Raw genomic sequence first — 24,280 nt, forward strand, 5'->3', positions numbered from 1 at the left:
AAAAAAAAATAAATTGTCCTCTTTCCCCTTGAAAAAATTTGGGTCTTGACTTGAAAACTTCTTATATAAACCACATATCTGGTATAAATCAGATGAAAAATTACAAAATTTTAAGTGAGAGAAAAATATATATGTTCTGGATATTATTAATTGAGAGCAAGATAATTTTATCAATATTTTCTTAGGCTTTTTAAGCAAAATTAACGAAAATGACTCTCTCTCTCTCTCTCTCTCTCTCTCTCTCTCAGTGTGTTTTTGAGAGTTAATTTTTTACATAGAGAGATGCTCTACTCATAATTTTTTTCTATAAAGCTTGTGATTATGAGAGCAAATGAAATGCCTCACAGAGACTTAGTTGTGAAAATCATTGTTTGAAGGTAAGTAATATCAAAAACTGTGTATCGACACCTGATTTTTACAAGTAGCAAAGTCTGAATGAATTTGCAAGCATCTCTTATTTAAATCTCACAATACTTGCAAAACCCTTTGTGTAGTTCTGAAATATACGACTTTTGTTGCAATGCGTTAACAAGAGATGTTTTAACATTCTTCATTTACCCAATGTTCAAATTTATGTTGACTTTTCAATTGAGTAGTTTTCCTATCTATCTGATTTATATGTTTGCCGACGTGACTTTTGTTAATGTTTATAATGTTGAGGAAAAAAAATGTTTCCCAATGTTGATTGAAAACAAGCAAACCCATCCTGAATTTTTTTTTTTTACATTTTACGTCACCTGAGTCACTCAGGTGACCTATTGCTATTCGTTTTCGTCCGTCGTCGTGCGTTGTGCGTTAATATTTGAACATTTTTGGCTTCTTATCTGCAACCGCTGAACCAATTTCAAACCAATTTTGGCATAGAACATATATGAGTGAAGGGGAAAAAATTGCGAATTTCATGGTCCCTGCCTCTCCCACCCCTGGGACCTTAGGGGTGGGGCCAAAACCATCAAAATGAGTGCAATCTTTAAAAATCTTTTTCTTTACTCCTGGACGTCTAGCAGTTAAACTGTTGACATTTTAATAAGCATTGAGCCTTCTACCAAAATTGTGAAATTCATTGCCCTGTGGTCAGGGTTTCTGTAGTTAGGACGGGGTTCTATTGAACATAGAGTGAAAATGCATTCATTCTTTGAAAATCTTCTCTCCTCTGTATATAAAGCAGATAAACTAGGTACATGGTTAGGATGATCAAGGATGCCTCTTCCAAAATTGTGAATTTTTTTTTGGCACCAGGGTTAGGGGTTCTGCGGGAGGCTGGAGGGGGGCTCTATTGATTAAATGGTGAAAGTGCATTATTTCTTTAAAAAGCTTCTTCTATGCTCCAAGTATTTAGCAGAGAACCCAAGTATATAATTATGATGAGCAAGCCCGCCTGTTCCAAAATTCTGAATATCTTGGCCCTTGGGTCAGGGGTTCTGTTGTTATATTGAAATTACATTAATTATTTGAAAATCTTCTTCTATGCTCCTGGGTATTTAGCAGATAAATTAAGTGCTTGGTTATGATGATGATCAAGGATGATTCTTCCAAAATTGTGAAATGTGTGGCCCCAGATTCATGGATTCAGGGACGCCTCTTCCAAAATTGTGAAATTGCAGCCCCAGGTTCAGGGGTTCATGGGGGGGGGGTTATTTAATATTGGTGGAAATGCATTCTTTTTTTGTTGAAAATCTTCTTCTGTACCCCTGGGTATTTAACAGAAACACTAATTGCATGGTTATGATGAGCAAGGATGTCTTTCCAAAAAGTTTGAAATTCATAAGCCGGGGTCAGGGATTTTGGTGTTAGGGTGAGGCTCTTTTGAATATGTAGTAGAAATGCATTATTTCTTTGCAAATAAAATCTTCTTTTCTGCCCATTGCTATTAAGGAAACATATTAAGTGCATGGTTATGATGAGCAAGAGTGCCTCTTCCAAAATTGTGAATATCTTGGTCCCTGGGTCAGGGGCTCTGGTATTAAGGTGGGATACATTGAATCTGTAGTGAAAATGGACTATTTCTTTGAAAATCTTCTTCTCTGTTCCTGGGCATCTAGGAGGACAAATATAGAATATATAAAGTTTTAATAAGCAAGTGTGTTTTTAAACCAGATTTCGAAATTCCGTACCCTTTGGACAATTTATTAATTTCTATTGAAAGAAGTTATTCTCCTTTGCTATTCACCTATGATAGTTAATCTCTGTAAATAATGCAACTTAAAAGATCAATTGAATAACAGAATTACACAAAAATTTTATAATATTTAATACAAAAGTACTTTAATAGTTTTTCAAGGTCAGGTAGACTTTATGATAATAGAAAAATGATTTGTTTGTTTTATTGTTTAACGTCCCTCGCGAGATTTTTTCACTCATATGGAGAGGCCACCACTTGCCGTTGGAGAGCTGCAAATTTTGACCTACACTCGACACTCAGGGCCATTGAGCAGTGAGGGATCTTTTTCGTGCCAGCACCCTCTGCGACACGGGACCTTGGTTTATACGGTCTCATCCAAAGGACTGGTATCCACGTGCCACAGTGGGATTCGAACCCACGACGTAAAGATCAATTCCTTACTCCGCGACTCTAGAGCAGATGCTCTTACCACTGCGCCACGCGGGCGACTGTAGATAAATGAAAATGGGACAAAATATCGTATCTTTGTAAATTGAATTATCTTCAAAGACTAAGAGAGGCCAATGCGAGGGGGAATGAAGTGCGTTAACTAATAGTGCTCTAGAACTATAATTCTTTTAAACCATATATGGATCGTTAGATTATATACTCAACTGACGGTTAAGGCCCTTGTGCCTTCTGCACATGAAAAGTGGATTACTTAGCTTACAGTGATTTTTGTTTTACAAACATGTTTTATATACCAGCAATTTCTAAAGAAGGTTCTGGTAAATATGTTATCCTGGTCTGTCTGTCTGTCTATCACACTATCTTCTTCCTCAAACTCCTCTTTCATTTACGCAGAAGCCAAATCATCTTTGTAATATATTACTGGTGGTGTCCTGTAGATGTGATTTAAGGTTTCGGAATTTTCATTTTCATCGTAAGGGCAAATTCAGAGTTGAAAAACCATGGTCTTCTACAAAAATCTTCTTTTAAGAACTCCTCCTATAATGAAATTGGTGATGTCCTGTAGATAAACAATGAGGTGTAGGTATTTTTATTCTCAGGGTCAATTTTAGGTCAAAACCTGGTTCGAAGTACTCCTTTTAAAATTTACGCAATTTCTAAATCATCTTTTGTGATATGATTGATGTGTCTTGTAGATGTGCAAAATGATTTCAGAATTTTCATCCAGAAGGTTATTTGGGGGCCGAAAAACATTTTTTCTACAAACACCTAGTTTTTTGAACTTCTTTTATATTTAACACGGTAGTTTTTTGGAGTATGATTCTCGGTGTCCTGTAGATGTGCAGTAAAATTTCGAATTTTTTATTTTCACCCAGGAATCAACTGAGGGTCGAAAAAGAGGTGTTTTTTTTCTCAAAACCGTGTTACCCACGAGAATTCCTCTCACATTGTAAGCAGTAGCTAAATCGTATTTTGGAATATGATTGGTGGTTCCTGTAGATGTGCAATAAGATTTTTCTATTTTTCTTTTCATTTTGGGGAACAATTTCTTTCCTTCTTTTTTTTACACAAAATTCTTCTTGATTTTTTAAAACAGAATTCATATTTTATTAAATTCTTCAATTATAGATTGGAAGTGATTTTTAGCTCACCTGAGCTGAAAGCTCAAGTGAGCTTTTCTGATCACCCATTGTCCGTCTGTCCGTCCGTCCGTCTGTAAACTTTTCACATTTTCAACTTCTTCTCAAGAACCACTGGGCCAATTTTAACCAAACTTGGTACAAAGCATTCTTGGGTGAAGGGGAGTTTAAATTGTTAAAATGAAGGGCCAAGTCCCTTTTCAAGGGGAGATAATCAAAAAAGACAAAAATAGGGTGGGTTCATTAAAAAAATCTTCTTCTCAAGAACCACTGGGCCAGAAAAGCTGAAGCTTATGTGGAAGCATGCTAGGATAGTGTAGATTCTAAGTTGTTAAAATCATGACCCCCGGGGGTAGGGCGGGGCCACAATAGGGAATCCAAGTTTTACATTGAAATATGTAGAAAAAATCTTTAGAAATCTTCTTCTCAAGAACCACTGGGCTGGAAAAGCTGAAACTTAAGTGGAAGCATCCTTTGGTAGTGTAGATTCTAAATTGTTAAAATCATGACCCCCGGGGGTAAGGCGGGGCCACAATAGGGAATCCAAGTTTTACTTTGAAATATGTAGTAAAAATCTTTAAAAATCTTCTTCTCAAGAACCACTGGGCCAGAAAAGATGATACTTATGTGGAAGTATCCTTTGGTAGTGTAGATTCTAAATTGTTCAAATCATGACCCCCGGGGGTAGGGCGGGGCCACAATAGGGAATCCAAGTTTTACATTGAAATATAAAGTAAAAATCTTCTTTTCAAGAACCACTGGGTCAGAAAAGCTGATACATATTTGGAAGCATGCTGGGGTAGTGTAAATTTTAAATTGTTAAAATCATGACCCCCGGGGTTAGGGCGGGGCCACAATAAGTACTACAAGGGGGAAATCAGATGAAAAACAACAAGGCCGAAGTTACTCAGGTGAGCGTAGTGGCCCATGGGCCTCTTGTTTAAAGAAAGCACGAGAGGCTACATGCTCACAAGAGTATTTTATCCTCAATTTGATACACGTATAACTATTATGGCTTCGTTATTAATTAACCTGATACGGAGGAGAGTACATTTAGAAGCCAACATTTACATGAAGGTTTTACTGTCTTATGACAACATCTAATTTTAATTATTAAGAGAGAAAATTACGTACAGTGTGATTTCTGCCCATCCCCCGGTATCTCGGTAGCATACCGTTAAACTTTGAAGTTTTGTTGTTCGCACAAAATGCGCGTAATAGGCGAAGACTACCCCCCCCCCCCACCCCACCCCCGACACAATATATTTATATATTTTAAAAGTTCATAGAAATTTTTTTTTTTTTTCAAAAAATTGTGTTGTACCCTGATTACTAATATCCCGAAGCATCACTTACATTTCCATTTACATTGGTATCTGAGCTGAGAATTGGCACCTTTAAAGAATTTTTGCTTTATTTTCATCGATTTACAAAATACGGGTAATTTTTTTTAATTGCTTGATAGGTAGGTTATGCAGCTTAGTCTTCTAAGTATTACATTAGGTTTATCTACCCGAAACTCCGGTATTACACTTTACTAGGCACAATTTATGTTATTTCCTAACGTTATTGTAAAGAACTTGATAAGAACTTAAAGAACTTTTTGGCTAGCCATAAGCTTGAAACATTTTAAATTTTCGGCTGTGATGTAAATCTAAATTTTGAATAGTTCTATAACTTCCAACATTAATGATAATGTTTCACAAAATCATTATACCTGTACAAGGATGTCAACAATCTCGTTGAAAGTCAACATTTGACAAATTTTATTTATTGATACAATGACCTTTTTAGCAAATGCAATCTATCCCTAAGTCGAATGCTGATTGACGTTTTTCATATGAATTGTTAGGCCATTATTTGTACACTGAATTGTCTACGGAATTTTTCCTTTTACCCGATCACGACAAAGATGACACGGCGGTTGTGACCGGTCGACAGGGAATGCTCACTCCTCCATGACACCTGATCCCACCTCTGTTTTCAGAGGTCCAGGTTTGCTCTGCTCACAATTTGTATTGTTTCATTGGACTATGAACATGGGAGCTGTGCGTTATCTTTAGATTTCCTTGCTAACACTGCACACATAACTGAACATAAACAAGCAGAACTGGCATGTTGGTTTTGCTTTTGGACTCTCTCTTCTGACTTTTCTTAATTACAATTTTAATGTCTCTATCAATATAGCGCCCATTTTCCTTTTTTCTTAAATATTAAAGATTAAGTTAAGAAATTGTGACGATGTATGACAATCAAACACACCCGAAATTCGGTCTGAAGTCAAATCGCAACACATAAGACATGGAATTCTAAAGATTATTTCTGGACAAAAATGATAATTTAGTTTTTTCATGATCAGTTAAGTACTGGGTCGGATTTCAGTAACAAAAAGCTCGTAAATTGAAAACATATTTTTATTATTTGCACCAATTCTTTGAATCGGTCTTTAAGATTACAACATAGCCGTTTAAAGCACTCCCTGCGTTTAGAAAAAAAATACAATTTGGAATAAAAGATAAAAAAAAAATTGCACTGTTTAAACTTCCTATTCTTTTGATCATTCTTATCTGCAATATGGACAAAAAAGGTACAATCTTAAACAAACAAGCGATAACTTGCACATGTCTGTGGTGGCTTTACATTCGGTTGGCACCCTCAAAACACTGAAAAATACAAGGTATTGTGTAAGCTCTATTAGCAATTGATCGAAAAAGCCATAAAAATTTTAACTTGAACTTTAGTCTTTCCCAGACAGTGTCTGTTTTATATCACTAGTGATAAAGTTTGGCCCTATTCAGTTTCTTTATTGTTGAAAAAGACTAGAATGATAAAGTAAGAAGTCCTGATACGTTTATCAGTATTTTTCAGACACACCGTCTTTAAATATTGGACGAGACGAGAAGAAATTTTTCAAAGGATGATGGTGCATTTTCTGAAATTCATGTTTCCCGTGTACTTTTTCATAGCTGGTAAGTTTTTTTCCCTTGGTATATGGGATATACACAGTACTATTTTTCATATGTTCGATATCTTTTACTATTCAATATGAATTTTCACTTTTAAAATAAATTCATATTTTTAAAAGGTATCAAAGAATATTTCCATTGTTACTAATGTTAATCTAAGTGCTACCGACTTGCAAATAGGTCGGGCATAAATAAACTTTGAAATTTTGTTCATCCATTCTTTTCTCCCTCTACTCTCATTTTTGTATTACAAATTTCGCCTTAAATCATGCTAAAAAAAACACATAAACATGATAATATCAAGGAATACTTATGATGAGGATTTCATGATTTCCAAACATTTTAGGCTTTATGCTTGAGGAGTGGAGTCAGAACCTCCTAAATTAGTGCTATATTAAATGAAAATGCTATTTTTATTCTTATAAATATAGCAGACAAATTCTATGCAAAATAATAATGAGGGATGAGTCCTCTAATTGTTATATTTTAAAACTTTTAACGTAATTTCAAAAATTAGATTTTTGAATGCTTATGTGCTGAAGTTAATAGAGACATTCACTATTTGCATTGATTTAGCATAGTTTAAGAGTTACAGACAGTTAATATTGTCGAATTTTTGCTAGCAATGGCCGACTTTTGAGTCAATTTGTTTGATAGTTACGTGGCACCCGACGATTTTCAAAATTCTCTTTGTGAAAAGATGAAGGCATCAAGTTAATCATAAAATATCTCAAGATTTAGAATTGAAAGTTAGTTCATAATTATTTTTTTAAAAAAATTACGATATTTAAGCTAACCGAAGTTTGAAAAAAATTGCCATGAAAACACTCAAAATTGCACAGTTTTCTTACTACTTCCTCAAGACTTAAAGAGGTGCATAAAGTTACCAAATTATTTTATTTTCATTCTATTTCCTATAAATACTCATGAAAAGAATGAATTCCTGACAAAAGCTCAAAAATTTAATGTTTATCCTAAAGGTCCTTTACGATTTGGCTTGTTGGTCATTTATTGATCATGAATAATCATTATATCTTTAAAAATCTTCTTTACTACCTGACATCTGCGGGCAACTATTAGCACACAACTGAATATCAGCATAATGCCTGTGATATTGGTTTTGCGCCTTATGATGCATCAAAAATTAATACATGTATATGAATATGTGAAAAATGCATTTACCTTAAACGTTTTTAAAATGTCTTTTTTTCATTCCTGCACCTCTAACAGGCAACATGCACGACTCTAAGTCGCCACCAATCAAGTACCAAAATACTTAAATTTATGTCCCCTACTTAGGCTATGTTGGGAATATATTTATTATTCATTATATTTTGTTTTTTATAAAGCAACGATTTCTCCATTTCTCTGTCACAGAAAAACTGGTCCAGATGAGGATAAGTTGATGTTATGTTGAAAAACTCATAATACTTAGTTGAATGTTAAACCTATGGAACTTTTTTGTTTATTTAATAATGATACAAGTAGTTTTTTTATATTTGGATATATCAGATGTATTTTTAAGGTGCGTACAATTACGTCCCAGAGGGAAACGTTCTGGTTAGTGATGACATCACAACAACAGTGGAGGTTAAAGAAGGAATTCCAGTAGGAAACCTGAATTTCAATCAAGTACATGTATGCAGTAATTTACAATATTACTTCTTATTTAGTTAGATCCTGATTTTATTGTGCCTATTTCTTGAAGAAGTGTCAAAGGTAAAGTGTTTATGGCTTTTCCATCATTGTAACATACGAACCGATAATGCAACATTTTCGTTCTTTTGTCAACTTTATACGCATAATTTATATATAATGTAGATTTAAACATAGACTCAAATGTCTTTCTTACGCTTTGGAAGATTGTGTAATTTGCTGTTATACTTAGTATAAACAAAAAAATTATTATTATTTAATGGAATCACAATACCACGTTGGCATCTTTCGACTTCATGAAGCTTAACATTCTCAATTTCTTTTATTTCAGATGAGTACAAACGGGCTTATTACATTTCAAAAACCAGTTTATGATTATGTACCCACAAACCTGACAACGTATCCTCTGCTGGCTGCGTACTGGACTGACTTATTTCCAGTAGGAAATAACGGCGGTTATATGTACTATAAGATATATACATCCGGATCAACCCTCGAAGAAGCTAGTTCTGACGTAAGGTTGTTCGGCAAAATATCTTCATTTCAAGCAAAATGGGTGTTAGTGACGACTTGGTATAATACAACCTTTTACCCATATTACAGCGGTTCAGTAAGTTTAGATATTTTCTTAAATTTTTATATCAATTTTTAGATTTCAAAAGTGTTTTTAAAGAAAGATAATTCGTAACACTTCTGTATTAGGTTTATCATTATCCTCATCATCGATCACTACCATCACCATTTTCGAACACCTGTAAAAAAAAATATATCCCTGTATATATTTTAATGAGCACTTCAGTATTCTCGAAAGGATTAAAGAGAGTGTTGAAATTGTTGATCCTTGTCAGTACGATTTATGTCTTTCCTTTAAGATTGGAATGTGACAACTTGATTTAAAACATCGTTAACTACATTTTCCTCTTAGGCCCCTGATCCCTCCTCTTGTGTTTCCAGGGGTGCGTGTTTCTGCTCTGTGCACGATTCGTTTTACTAGCTGGATTTATGAGATTGAACACGGTTCTTTATCTTCACATTTTACATTATATTTCCTTTAGGTTCATTGATATGATAGAAGACATGTTTGGTAATCAAGAACACATATTTAAAAAAAAAAACAAGCTAAGGGCAACCGATAAAAATGCAAAAGCATGTCAAAAATAAAGTGTGTTTCTTTTAAATAGCAATGTGTATTTGATGTAAGTATAGTGTTTGTATCGCTTAATTAAACATGATAAACAAAAAGATCATTTTTGAAAAGAAGAGTTTCATCTGTGGTAAACTTTAATTAATACAGAAAAAAAAATCTTTTTTTCAAAATTTCATTGTGTAATACTTGAAAGTATGTACATATATCCTATTTTTAATCTAATTATTCAAGGCAAAATACTAAATATTTTCATCTTTCCTTTTGAAAACAATTAAGTACGTTGTTGTTCTTTATCAAATTTTAATTTTAAATATTTTTGAAGCGAGTGACAGTGCAGTGCGTCTTAATAACTGACCATCTAACATCGTATGCTCTCTTTAACTACATCAACGTCAATATTCCAAACGAAGGACAAAGAATAAGAATTGGATTTGATAATGGTACATCCTTTCACAACCAGTTTTCTTTCACACCGGCCACTTATCGAATGAGCATATTCACTGGCAACACAGGTAACGTTGTCGAAATGAGGAAGGTAATAAACGACTTGTTTTTAAGAATCAATTCTCTGTAACCACTTTGACTTTTTGGCACGCTTGTTCATGATGAAACTTTGTCCATTATAAAAGGTTGACATCAGAAACACTAATTGATCGAAATTGGTTGCTATGCGTCTTGGTTGCCCAGCTAACAGCTAGGAAAATTTTTTTAAAAAATGATATTTTCAGCTATTTTATATCTTATTTGAGCCTAAATAAAGACTAAAATAAATTTCTAACCATTTTCTCAAAAACATAAGACCTCGTTGCCACTTATGCCATAAAGGAATTATTTAGAATATATTTCTAATTCAGTGACAACCATGGCTGCATTTTGCATGCATTTTACGTGCTGAAAACCACTCAATATTCACTAATGATAGATGATCAAACTCAGTCACCAATACAAAAAACAATCAAAATAATGACCATATGAAAAATGGTTATAGCAATATCATTTAATAAATAACTCTCATGGTTGCCATGGTAACACAGAAAAGCAACACAAAATTCATGCTCAATTTTGATTGATACTGCCATTTTAATGACAGACATGGAAAATCAAGACTGCATGTCCAGTATATGCTTTAGGATTTGCAACGCAGAAATAAATAATCGGGATTTATTGCTAGATTGTACTGTAACTCTGAAAACAGCATACCAGTTGTTTGATTTTTTGCTGTCTTGGGAATTTAGTTACCTTTGAATCAAGAGACATTCTTTCTAATTCACAATAAATTGTATAAATCTGTTGTATATCATTAAATTGATCAAGCTTGATTAAGAATTGCGTACTGTTGCTATGGTTACCAAGAAGGGATTGATTGATTGAATGTATGTTGTTTTACGTCCCATTCGAGAATTTTTCACCCATATAGAGACTTCACCATATAGCGGTGAAGGGCTTCAAATTCAGACCTTTACTCGGCACTCAGGGCCATCGAGCAGTGAGGGTTCTTTATCGTGCCTACTCCCACCGTCATACGGGGCCTTGGGTTTTAAGGTCTCGTCTGAAAGACCCATGACTTTCACTTCTTATACCGGGAGACTGGCTACCCTTGTTTACCTTTTAGTTTTGACGCGGCGCAACAAATGAGAATCGAACCCTGGCCTCCTGAGAGAAGCAAACGACCTACCACTAGGCACCGTGATTATTAACTTTATAACAATATTGAACCTCTAACGTCTAGTTAGAGATTGTGTTAGAAATTGTGTGATTGCTAGAATTGAAAGTCAAGTAAGTTTTTTTAATGAATATCAATAAGAAAAAATTTCAGAATTACATACAATGTTATGTAAAGAAGCAAAATATTTTTTTTAGATTATATATATTTTCCAATAATTTCCATAGCAACAGTCTATTTACAGAATAAAACTAGACCTTTCTGAAATGCAGAATTAAGGCAACACCATTGCTTTTAAAAAAAGTACATCCAGTTCAGAAGAAAATATGCTCTGTTAAAAGATAAGAACATATGAAAACATACAGGGAGTTCATTCGAAATCATTGATCGGTATAAAAACATTAGGAACCATTTCTAACCCCCCCCCCCCCCCCCAAAAAAAAAAATCACATTTCTTCTTTAAATATATGACACGGATCTTTTGCTATTATTTGGTGGCTTTTCAACCATAATTGCTTCTATTTTTTTGAACGTATGACTTATCAAAATAAATGAATAAAATTGTAGTAATTCAATACTTTGTTTCTATATGAAACGTATTGAATTGTTGCTTTCCCAAATATGTTTATGATGCTGTAAGGTATCAAGTTGACTTTTGGAAACAGTCAATGTCATCTTTTTGCATTGCTGCAAACTTTATAAATGGGAACTTTGCACATTTTGAAAATGTTCGGTCAGACATTGGTACATGTTTCTATGGTAAAAGTGAACATAGCTACCATTTTCGTCTTGATATCAATTTATGGTATTATACACTTTTATCATAGTAATTTTGAAGAAATTCTGTGACTGTGTATGTCACGGCTCATATAAACTCTAAAAACAATGATGCTATTTTAATTTATCTGTTGTAGGTTTGGCTGGAATTTGGTTTTACACTCTAGCAGCAGGTATCAAAGGAAATAAGAAAAAAGAGCAAGGGTCACTTAGGGCCTTTTTTGGCCCTGTGAATTTCTGAAAAATTCGAAACTGCTTATTATTAGTTGACAATGCAGTATTTTTTACTTGGACCCTTGGTGACCGTTTATCTATTAAACATGACGTAATTTTCTCTCTAGTCAATGCACTATGACGTCATGAAATGCGTCATTTTTTCCCATATCTTTTGAATTCCTTTACAAATGGCCAAAAGTTGAAGATTTTTCAATATTTATATAGAGCACAACCTCTGATCCAAATTATCAAATTACATAATGAAAAATCAGTTTCTAAAGATCATAACACATGATGTAATGTTGGGCTGTGCTCATATTTTAATTCTTTGCTGGAGATAGTCAAGTGCACCTGTTTTCTGCAATATTAAAGAACATTGCATTTTCACAAAGCCTGTTTTAAAATACCTGGATTCTCAAAAAGAAATTTTGTTAAAGGAAATGAAAGCACTAAGTCTTTACTTTATTTTGATATTTTGATATATGAAATGGGACAGAGGGTGATACTAGTCAATTAATTGATATAAGGACAGGGCTATTTTATGCATAAAGTGAATCTAGCTCTTTGTGAATAAGTCATATAAATAATATAATTTTAAAATACTTTTAGTACTGCTAGAATATATATTGTATCTAGCAAATTGAAAAATATGTAAAAGTCTCATTTATAATATTTTCCCCCAGATGTTAATGACTGTGCTTCAGGACCTTGTTTGCACGGCGCTACATGTATAGATTTGTATGGTGGTTTTAGATGTAACTGCCCAGCTCCCTTCACTGGAAAAAGATGCGAGAATGGTAGGCATAAACACATGTAATCATTTTCTAGGAAAAATATTTAAACAAAAAAGCTTCATGAAATATGATATTTTTAAACATTTATAATTTGCTATCCTTCCATCTGTTCAGATATCCATGAGTGCATGGCACTGCCTTGTCATTTAACATTTATAATTTGCTATCCTTGCACTTTGTACAGATATCAATGAGTGTATTGCACAGCCTTGTTATTACGGTTCGTGTACCAACACCATAGGAAGTTACTTCTGTACCTGTAACACTGGGTGGACCGGAAGTCACTGTAAAACAGGTAAAATCCGTGAAATTATTTTAAAAAAGGCTATCAATGATCTTGAATATGTAAATCGGATGTACTCTTTATAAATGTTTCGAACGCTTACTTTTTTTAAAGATATAAATGAGTGTTTAACTGGTGGTATATGTGGACATGGTTCATGCAGTAATACAAATGGTTCATTTCACTGCAATTGTATCCCGGGGTGGAGTGGCCCTACCTGTGATCAAGGTACAGAATATAATAATAAAACATTAAATTCAGTCTAAAATGTTAATTATTAAGATACTTTATTCACAAATATTTGATTTTTTTCTTTACTACAATTGTAATTAAGATATAGACGAGTGCTTAACATCATCACCATGTTGCAATGGAGGAAACTGCTTAAATAACCCTGGATCTTTTTCCTGTAACTGTGTCACAGGTTGGACCGGATCAGTCTGCGAAAAAGGTGTATATTGTTTGATATTTCATTAGAATATACATTGTACTTAAGACATTGGTAGTCCGTCTCTGTATATCTTAAATGATTGTAGCAAAAAAAAGAAGTATTGTTACTAAGTAATGTCGTTAAAAACATTCTTGTCTGTGTAGATGTTGATGAATGTACAAGCAGGACATGTCATCACGGAGATTGCCAAAACATTCCAGGAAGATACTTATGTTTGTGTCGTGAAGGTTTCACTGGCAGTCGCTGTGATACAGGTATTATACACTAACTAAAAGACATGATATTCTTGCTTACCATACAAGTTGAATAATATCATGTTCTTCACCACTGAATTATACTCTTTTTTGTTTCCATATTGGTAGGATTTTAAACTATATTTTCGCCAAATGATTGGCATAGTTTTAAAGATTGTCTGTCTAGCTGTCTGCCTGTCTTTCTGTCACAAAATTATGCCAAAGACAAGGAGACTTTTGAAATATGGATTGTAAAAAAAATTTGAAATTTTAGTATGTTTTTGTCCATGATCTTGACTCAAACTCTTCAAGTACCAGAAACACAAACTAGTGAGTAAATAAAATGGTGTTTGGAATAAAACTTCAGAACTCGTATCCGGGATTCATTCGTTTGATTCTATCAGTTTAATTACTATAGTCCCAGTAAAGACTTATTTTTTTACTACATCTTTTTTTTATTTCAAGTTCGAAACATTTCATAAAATAATCGTGTCCTTATCGTGCATCATTTACATGAACATGGTTTGTTTCACTTAATGGAATGAACATGAATATTAATTGTAAATAGTAACTACCGATGCTATTCACTCTTGTTTACGAATAGATTTCAATTTATATCTGGGTATATACTTCATTTCATTAATTTATTATTTTGAAATAATAAAATATAGTGTTTACAAGAAATTCTTAAATACAAAGATTAAATTAAGCGAGTAAAGTAAAATTGTAGTTATAGATGAAAATGTTTGGAATGGTTGTAGATATCAACGAGTGCCAATTAATAGGGTGTAGGAACAATGGAAGTTGTACAAACACCTATGGTTCCTTTGTCTGCCATTGCGACGAATTTTACACAGGAAAATATTGTGAAGAAGGTAAAAAAAACACCCTCTCCATTCTTATCTTTGTTCCGTTTATATAGTGCAGTTTTTATATGAGTGTTTGTTTCTTTTTATTTTAGATATAAATGAATGTATAAGGAGACCTTCAATTTGTAAAAACGGAGGAACATGTGAGAATCTCTGTGGGGATTATATGTGTCATTGTCCCCCGGGACGTTCCGGGAAAACTTGTGATGCAGGTTCTCTCTCCACATCCATTGGTTTCTCAGTCTGAACAATTGCAATATTCATTAGTTCAATTTAGAATTTGAAAAAAAATATAAATTATGCCATATTTTGAAACTAATGATTTGAAATATTTTAAAATCAGTCTCTGAGGTTAAATTAAGTTTTAAAGAAATTTACATCAGTTAATATCCTTCATCATTCCAATAAAGAAAAAAAATATTTCCTTTATATTTCAAGATGTAAATGAGTGTTTAGAATGGACCTCAGAGCCACCATGTAAACATGGGGGCAACTGTACCAATACAGAGGGGTCATTCTACTGTAACTGTTCGTCAAACTGGACCGGAAGTGTTTGTCAGGAAGGTAATATATCTTTGACAATATTTTTAGAATTTCTTCCAGGACATTTATTTAATGTAGATTAGTAAAACTATGTTATATTATACAAAACAAAATAAAATATTTATTCATATTGTTTGAATTCAATTTAGATGTGAATGAATGCAGGGACTTTCCCTGTCAAAACAATGGCGAGTGTTTTAATTTCCAGGGAGGATTTGGCTGTACTTGTATGCCAGGGTTTACAGGCGCTCCTTGCGAACTAGGTTAATTTTTAATTTTTCTACCCTTTGTTTTGTTTTATATAATTTGAAATTTTTATTGGTAGGATGGGAATAAATCTTGATTATGAACTGAAAGTTGCTTTCCTTTCTCAGACATCAATGAATGCTTAACTGGGCCTTGCAAAAACAACGTTTCTTGTGTCAACACTTATGGTTCGTATAAATGCCATTGTGTGGATAACTGGGGTGGAAAGCATTGCGAAATAGGTGAGAAAACTTTCGTATAATACATGTTAACCCTTTCTGATATTGATATGTTTTTTTAAAAAGAAATATGTAATACACATTCAAGGTAATCATTATTTTCCAGACTTGTGCAAGACAAAGCCAGCCCGGTTAGTGTTTGTTGTTGACACTTCTTTCAGTACCAGCCACAAAGTATTTCAACAACAGAAGGACTTCATCTCTAACGTCATTTCAAGATTTTCCCTCTCAAACGAAAAATTCAAGGTAGCAGTAGCATCATACGGAATGAATACAAGCATCGACATAGGGTTCGATTCTTATGAAAACAATAAAACAGTACTGCTGGATCTCATCTCTAAGGTTTCATTTATGAATGGAAAAACTGATATTCATAATGCCTCATACAAAGTGAGGGATGTTTTGAATGAAACCAAAGGGAGTAACCAGTTTGTATTCTTTTTTACGGATGGGATGCCTACTGATCTAAAACTAGCTATAAATGGAACAGGGGAACTGCGAGCACGTTTGCTTAACTCTACTTCCAATAATGCTTTGATGTTCGTGGCTTTCGGTGAAGACATTAGACATGAGGGGCTGAGGAGAATATCAGGAGACCCACATTATAATGATGTTTTTACTCATATTTCTATGGATCCCATGGATTATGTGATGAAGAGACTGGTAGATGAAAAATGCACAGGTAATGCATTTCATAAAGGGATGACAATTTGTTACCTGTTAAACGGTTACACGATCGTAATCGGTAAGAAAATCTTTAATCGGTTAGTCAAAAACGTAGATATATATAGATTTTCCCAAATTCCAATTCACAATGTTAAAAAAATCTGAATGTTGACATTTTTCACATATTTATTTCTGCTGATGATAAGGTAATTATGGCTCCCCGGATTCACTATTACCCTGATCTGTTTGTGAAGCGTTAATTACTGTTTAAACATCATGTCGTTACCCAGCCTGTCCTGTTTCTTTTAATTAATTTAATTAAACTGCCGCTGCGTACTTTGAACTGATTACAATGTGTTTCTTATCCCCGTCTATCCTTTGCAAATATCTATCAAATTATAATATTGAAAATACATTGTAAATTAAGGGTACATAACACAACAAAAAAATCGATGCATGAATATAGTGTTTTGATCAGGCAAAAAAAGAATATCATTTATGTTTTATCTTTTCTTTTTTTATTTTTTAGCTTTCTGTGGGTATGATTAGAGTTTACAAACAAAAGTCAGGAAAATGTGTATGATTCGATTAACCGGATAATCGGTCGGAACGTCTTACGGTTAACAACTTAGAAATTCTGAAATTTGCCATCCCTAATTTAATGAAACGGTTATATATTCAGCTTTGTAAAACAGTCGTCGTCCATTTATTGATAATTAAAAAAAAACAGTTGAGTTGTCTTAAAGTAATAAACACAAATATCCTTCTGCATCTACATGTACATACCTACACACCTCCCTACCTACGTATGTATCTACCTACTTATTTACCTACCTACCTGCCCACCTACCTGTTTACTTACCTACTTACATACTCTCTCCTCTTTCATACATCCTATTAACGTTAGGTATTAATTCCTTTTACTTCTTATTCATGTTATTCTATAAACTTTTCAGCATGCTTTCAACAATATATGGTGGATCTTATGTTTGTTATTGACGTATCTTCAATTCTACCACAAGAAACATTCTCCGGTAGTTTATGAGTCATTAACTCAATTTTAGAGCGCCTGAAACCTGTAACTTCTTTGGGACAAAACAAAACTCAAATAGGAGCGGTTTATTTTTCAAACGAACCTCACCTGTTAATGCAGTTGAACGAGACATACGATTTTGATAGTAGTGCAAGCAAAATTATGGGGATAGAACAAGACTGTACAAGCTATCGGAATTCTTCTACAAATGTAGCAAGAGCTTTGGAATTTACACGAACCCATCTTTTGTCCCCAGAACACGGTGCCAGAAATTCATCTCGAAAACTTCTGATCCATATCTACACTGGATTCGATGCTAATGTTACGGAGTCTGTGAAGATGACACAGTCATTAACACGGGACAAAATAACCATCTTTTCAATTGGGGTCGGAGGCAAGTACAAGGATGAAGAGATTTTGTCTACTGCTTCCAGTGCATTTCATGCTTATTTTGCAGAATATAAAGAAAGTGATAAAAGTTGGAGATTAAAAGACACGGAATTAATTTTTATTAGCAAGATATACTCATTGCTTTGTACGAAGAGGGTAAAAACTTAAATTATTCTTTAAAATGGGAGCTACATATTTACTAGTAATTAAATTTATAAATTTATTGTCGGTACAACTTCTTTTTTAAATGTTCAGAAGATCTCGAAAAAGGAATACTAAGTAGCTTGTAATAATTCCACGAATTCAAAGCCTTTATTTATTGCACACTTATATACATTTTTAAGTTATTACAATAGAATCCTACTTTTCATTCAGCCTTTCAGATCAAAGAATTTTGTTTTTCATCTTTATATTGGCAATCACATCGTCGTTAATTCAAATATTTTTATGTCAACACCACAGTTTGCACAAGACGTATATGATTAGCGACACAGATGGTATACATGCTTCACACTCCATTTAACTTCCAAAACTCTCATGTTACTCTCATTCTTTTATTGCGAATAATCTACCTTGCTAAAGTGTACCATTTAACATGACATATACAGAAGCAACAGCTGATAAATGTTATGGGTTAATTTTTCATACAAAGTCATCGAGTTTATGTGTATGTGGTGATACTAAAGATACAGATAAAGAAATATTAAAACATCAAAATAAAATCTTGAAATAAATAAAACCTAGAGAATATATTGTTCACAAGCCGAAAAAAAGTCATAATCGATTTCGATCTCTTATTTAATAGTTGATTAGATTTAAATGCATAAAATGGACTCGATGCTGTTGCAAAAACATCCTTCACTTTGCATCACACTGATAGAAGTGTTTTGATATATATATGATTGATTCTGGGATCTTTTAATCATATCCATTGTATTTATAATTAACTATACGTTTCTCGAGATATCACAACTTTCATTTTCTCTCAAATTGGGCGTTAAACAACATACAATCGAACAATCTCTTGGGAAAACGCTGAACCCTCGAAAAAAAAAAAAACGTATCCTTCCTAATACCATTGTAATGTATGGCAGATTCCATGTATTTCTCTTCTCTTTCATACGGCAAAATAAGAATACATGTACTTTCATTCTCATTCATATGAAAGAATAAGGATTTTTTTTTTTATCTCTCTTACACATAATTAGTATTTACATTATTTCTCCGAGTAATATATTTATCTTTGACAAATAAACGATGCTTTATTGGCTATATATATATATATATATATATATATATATATATATATATATATATATATATATATATATATATATATATATATATATATATATATATATATATATATATATATGTTACGAATTCGGCATTCTCCACTATGGTTATGAACAAGTAAACAAATGACAAGTTATTTCTTGTGGAATGAATCATTAAAATAATGAGTGGATGAATGATTGGATGAAGAATATATACTTATGTTTCATTTTTATTTAGTAAATGTTATTATTAATTAAAGCCAGGATCTTAATAAGAAAATGTCGTATAGTGTACACCTCATTCCGAATTTCCTCCACGAGACTAGGGAAATTCAACACACAATGTAAATACACCATTAATGGTTCAATGATTACATTATTATAAAGCTGTATATGCTTACCTATAGTAATTTGGATGAATGATAAGTCCAGTGACTGATAATTTGGGTAAAGCCTTACAATTACACATCAGTTTTCATATTAAGCGGTAAAAGCTGTAAAGTACGTTCGGAACACCTCGGATGAGTACAGTAAACTAACTGCACCCGAAGTCTTCCAGTGATTTGAAGTTATGGCGCCAAATCGTCATGCATGGGACGTCATAGAGGGTCTAACTGGTATAAATACGAGCTCCGCGGACTCTGACAGACAGACGTCTGCAGTCTCACCTACAGTAAGGTTCTGCCACTGTAACAATGACGCTCACAGAGCATGGTCCAGAAGAATTTAGATGGGTAATTATTATTAACCTAATCTAACACTGAATATTTGTTAGCAACTTTTAATTGCTTTATTTGTTTATGCATTTTAAAGTTTCTTTCAGACACAAGTAGTGATCTGAACTTACCGCTGTTGGTTACTATTTACTCAGGCACAAGAAGTGACCTGAAATTGATATTATAACCCCTGACATTATTATTAACAAATGCATGGTGCATTGTATTGAATTTTACTGAGAAATTAGCATAACTTTTTGTCCCTATACAAATAGTTGCTTGCTATAACCTCTGGTATTTCATATCTATACTAGTAGTGAAGAAATCACTGATTCAATCTTTAAACTAAGACCTAAAGGCATTAGGTCTGTTCGTGTTTACTAAAGAGTTTGTTCAAGGGTGGTTTAAGAATTAACATTTGGTGGAAAGGGTGGTTGGTTTGTTTTTATTTCAGGTGCAGACTGCAGAGCCAAAGAAGAGTTTTGTGTATATTTATTTGAATAAAATCTAATAAAATAATAAAAACAATTTATATCCTGTTGTCTTTCGTTCAACATTCGGATTAAGGAGCCCCACAATGTTACGCCGCTAAACATAGACAGCTGTAAGTCATAACACACACACACACACACACACACACACACACATATATATATATATATATATATATATATATATATATATATATATATATATTCATTACTTAAGTATGCTTAGTTTACATAATGGTAGTCTGACGGTTTGTGCAACCAATACAAGTCATGCATTAATTCTATTGCTACAATACGCATGTCCAAATTTTAACATAAATTTTAAATCCGTTTCAGTAACATGCCAACGATTATCCTCCCGTTTTTCGCTAAAGAAAGCAAAATAAGCACTGGATGCCGTCTGAAGAACATCTCTGTCGTTAATTTTTTCTCCAACACCAATAGATATCTCAGTAACATTTTCATTTGTCAGTTTTTTCGTTTCTTTAACAGATTCTGTAGAATTTTTGTCATATCCTGTATACATATGAATGATATACTTCCGAGAATTTTTCCTACCTCCGTTTTTAACGACAGAGCTTCTGTTGAAATGAAACGGAGACCCTTCGCAACATCAGGGGTAGAATTCATTAGTTTAAAGTCTTGTTCAGATTTTAAGAAAATTGTTTAAATCTTGCGATTGGTTCAGCCTAATCATGAGCACTGGTTCTGAAGAAATATGGACGGCACCGATTTGCAAGTTATTTTCACCAAGGACGAAATTCTGATGAAGTTTTTGTAAAATGGTTTTGAAAATTGAAAGACCAGAGGTGAAGGTAGTTTTATGCTGTGCTGAAGATGTATCAAGAGCCAGAATGAGATCAATTGACCTTTGTTGCTTGCATGCTATAAGAGAAATTATAAGGTATTACATTGAAAATCCCTGCGTATTTATAGCATAAAAATATGCTTTGATATCAATATTTTTGGAACGTCCAAACAAGAGTTATCCCTTCTTTTGTGTAATGTGGATACATGTGATCATTCTATAGTATATATTCAAACGATTCAATCCAGTTTATTAAACTTAATCTTCATCTCAATCAGATTTTTTTTTAATTTTGATTGAAATGTATTTCGAAGAACCGTAATTAAGTTATAGTCTTTAAAATTTTCATTCAATGCATTTTTCTGCCCCTTAATGCTAGATTAATTATGTTAACATGCAAGAATAGTATGTCAACATGAAAGATAATTATGTCTACATGCATAAAAATTATGTTGACAAGCAAGTGACCAATCTTTTTAGAGAATCTAATTTTAATATTTGTAAACTTACTCACTAACGCCAGTATCAACATAATCATGTTGACATGCGACTTGTTTATGTTAAAGCTGAACACGACTCGTAAATAGGCATACTCCAAATTATTTTTTTCTGTCACCTATGTCAGCACTGGGTATTTGAACCCTTCGCATACGTTACATCTGACTGTTTTTACCTGTTTACTGCTGTCTGTAGTACATGAATATCTAACATTGTCTTTTTGTTAACGTTTTATTTAATTAAGGTGCATTTGTGTATATTTTACTTTGTAATACATTGACCAGTGCAACTGTTATCGAAAATCTTTGGTAATTATTTTTCCTGACATTGCAAAGGCCTACAGAAGTCATTTTTGTCGCGTCCAAGTCTATCATAATGACAATGAAAGAGACTGTTATAAATACTATAACATTAACTTATCTGCGTGACATGTAATGTGCAGTGTGCATTCCTGGTGATGATGTCATAATAGTGACGACATCATTGTGTATTTTGTATTGTGTATTGTTACCGTGTAAATGACTGAGTCAGTTCTAGATCAAGTTTGTACTTTGAGATGTGTTTATCTATCTCTATATAATTATCTTGCATGTTGACATAAATAAGTTGCATATCTACATAATTATCTTGCATGTTAACATAAAGTCGCATGTCTACATAATTATCTCGCAAGTTAACATAAATAAGCTGCATGCCAACATTATCCTGTTGCATCGTGCTTGTATTGTGCTTGTATGATGTTTTATAATGGCGTTTGTAAGTAAGTTTACCAACATTAAAACTAGATTCTCTAAAGACGTTGGTCACTTGCATGTCAACATAATTATTTTGCATGTTGACATAAATAAGTCGCATGTGTACAAAAATATGTTGCAGGTTAACATAATTTATCTTGCATTAAGGGGGCAGAAATATGCCACCATTAATTTTCCTATTTAGCAAAATATGGTAAAAAAATATCAACGTACCAGAGCACTTGGCGTTTACCAGTTTCGTAAAAATATAAAACAATGCGTCCATGTTTACATGACTGAACACATTTTTGACATCGCCATTCGAGGATAACCTACGTAGACTTTCATGATGTATATCTTCACCAACTTCAACAAGAATGACGTCATTCCATGGCATGGTGGCTTGTATCTGGTAACGCAATGATTTCATAGCACTGAAAGCTAATTGCAAGCTACTAGGCATTCCATCAGTGAGAAATAAGACGAACTGCGAAGTGTAGAGTTTCTTAGACAAAATCTTCTTTACTTTCTGACACGCTTTAAAAATATCAGTTGTTCCGTTTATAAAGGAAATGTTGATACTTGGTTGAGTAATTCAATGCTTTTATTATATGCGCCAAAAGGAATATATACTTGTGCATCAGTTCCATAAGATACAAGTGCAATGTCAAATTTTCTTCAGAAACCGTTATCCTTTTAATTACATTGGAAATAAACTGGACTTGCTCTTTCAAGACTGATTCCGTAGTGCTAAAGGAGGAATCGACTGCAAAAACTATCTGAGCTTGTATTGTTTTGCATAAATCTATAAATATAAAATCATAAGACTACAATTATACATCTAATACAATTCTTAAGTGGGTATTTTTCTTTTTTTTCAGTAATTGTCTCAAAATTAATTACAAAATCAAAAATTTTACAAGAATTCAAATTTTTCTATAATACCAATTTCACAAAGCGGTCCACCCCAGTCATTGATACATTCACAGAAGAAGGATCCAAATACATCTACACATGACCCGTTGTTCATGCAAGGATAAGACAGACATTCGTTTACGTCTAAAAAAAAAACAAATTTACAGAGAAAATGGTTAGGAAACCGTGTAGCAAAAATTGAAGAAACTGATTAGCTCGTACACTTACTCTGCTCACAAAATGCACCAGTAAAACCAGTGTCACAAATACAGTTAAATCCACCATGCAGGAACCATTTATGCATGGCCCGGGGTAAGGTCTGCATTCATTTACATCTGAAAAAGTATAAATATGATATCTTAAAAATATTTGTGTACGTTTTAGCCAAACATGTACTGAATGTTTCCCATGCAATGTACCTTTTTCACACGTAAACCCAGTCCAGTTTGATGTGCAATTACAATAAAATGATCCTTACGTATTCGTACAGCTTCCACCATTCTTGCAGGGTTTCCATTCAACACATTCATCAATGTCTTTAAATTATTTTAATAGAAAAATTGTTAAGAATTCATTATTTTAAATTGATTCATTAACTTCTAAGAATTTGAAAACTTGTACTAGCAGAGAGCCAGTGCTTGACCCGATCTCAAAAACTAGTTTGTAATCTAGTTGAAAAGTTCAAAATCAAAAAGTTAGCGACAAAATCATTGTAATCAGTCAGTAAAACTTGCCTCCATCACAGTTTGTGCCTTGATTTCCAGGAGTGCAGTGGCAGTTATAACCGCCACAAGTGTTTTCGCACATTCCTCCATTTTTACAAATATTGGGCGTCGTTACACATTCATTGATATCTACAAAGAAAATATATCCCTATAATTTTAAAGGGAATGTGAAAACATTTAAAAAGAATTCAAAAATTTTAAATCTTTAAAACAGTTTACAAATTCTGTACCTT

The 24,280-nt window shown here is 33.2% G+C and overlaps 1 protein-coding gene and 1 long non-coding RNA gene across 2 annotated transcripts in view; one reads left to right on the plus strand and one right to left on the minus strand.

Moving 5' to 3' along the window:
* The window catches only part of LOC133204090 (neurogenic locus notch homolog protein 1-like), a 34,983-nt gene extending 16,917 nt beyond the window's left edge, over positions 1-18,066 (plus strand). The window contains exons 36-51 of the mRNA XM_061339854.1: positions 8,203-8,309; positions 8,665-8,847; positions 8,937-8,943; positions 12,058-12,093; positions 12,820-12,933; positions 13,115-13,225; positions 13,328-13,441; positions 13,548-13,664; positions 13,808-13,918; positions 14,659-14,772; positions 14,859-14,978; positions 15,205-15,330; positions 15,459-15,572; positions 15,684-15,797; positions 15,901-16,476; positions 17,417-18,066. Coding sequence (XP_061195838.1) covers positions 8,203-8,309; positions 8,665-8,847; positions 8,937-8,943; positions 12,058-12,093; positions 12,820-12,933; positions 13,115-13,225; positions 13,328-13,441; positions 13,548-13,664; positions 13,808-13,918; positions 14,659-14,772; positions 14,859-14,978; positions 15,205-15,330; positions 15,459-15,572; positions 15,684-15,797; positions 15,901-16,476; positions 17,417-17,505 — 2,153 coding nt within the window. The 3' untranslated portion in view covers positions 17,506-18,066. The remainder of the gene's footprint in view (positions 1-8,202; positions 8,310-8,664; positions 8,848-8,936; positions 8,944-12,057; positions 12,094-12,819; positions 12,934-13,114; positions 13,226-13,327; positions 13,442-13,547; positions 13,665-13,807; positions 13,919-14,658; positions 14,773-14,858; positions 14,979-15,204; positions 15,331-15,458; positions 15,573-15,683; positions 15,798-15,900; positions 16,477-17,416) is intronic.
* Positions 18,067-21,031: 2,965 nt separating this feature from the next.
* LOC133171832 (uncharacterized) lies at positions 21,032-23,458 on the minus strand. Its single transcript, XR_009718879.1, has 3 exons — positions 23,353-23,458; positions 22,642-23,212; positions 21,032-21,252 (listed from the first exon to the last, which is right to left on the minus strand). It is a non-coding gene; the product is annotated as an uncharacterized LOC133171832 (long non-coding RNA).
* Positions 23,459-24,280: the final 822 nt, after the last annotated feature.

The sequence above is a fragment of the Saccostrea echinata genome, unplaced genomic scaffold, assembly GCF_033153115.1.
Source record: "Saccostrea echinata isolate AGI-Se365-2 ecotype Australia unplaced genomic scaffold, CSIRO_AGI_Sech_v1 ptg000002l, whole genome shotgun sequence".
In the NCBI taxonomy this organism is placed as follows: domain Eukaryota; kingdom Metazoa; phylum Mollusca; class Bivalvia; order Ostreida; family Ostreidae; genus Saccostrea; species Saccostrea echinata.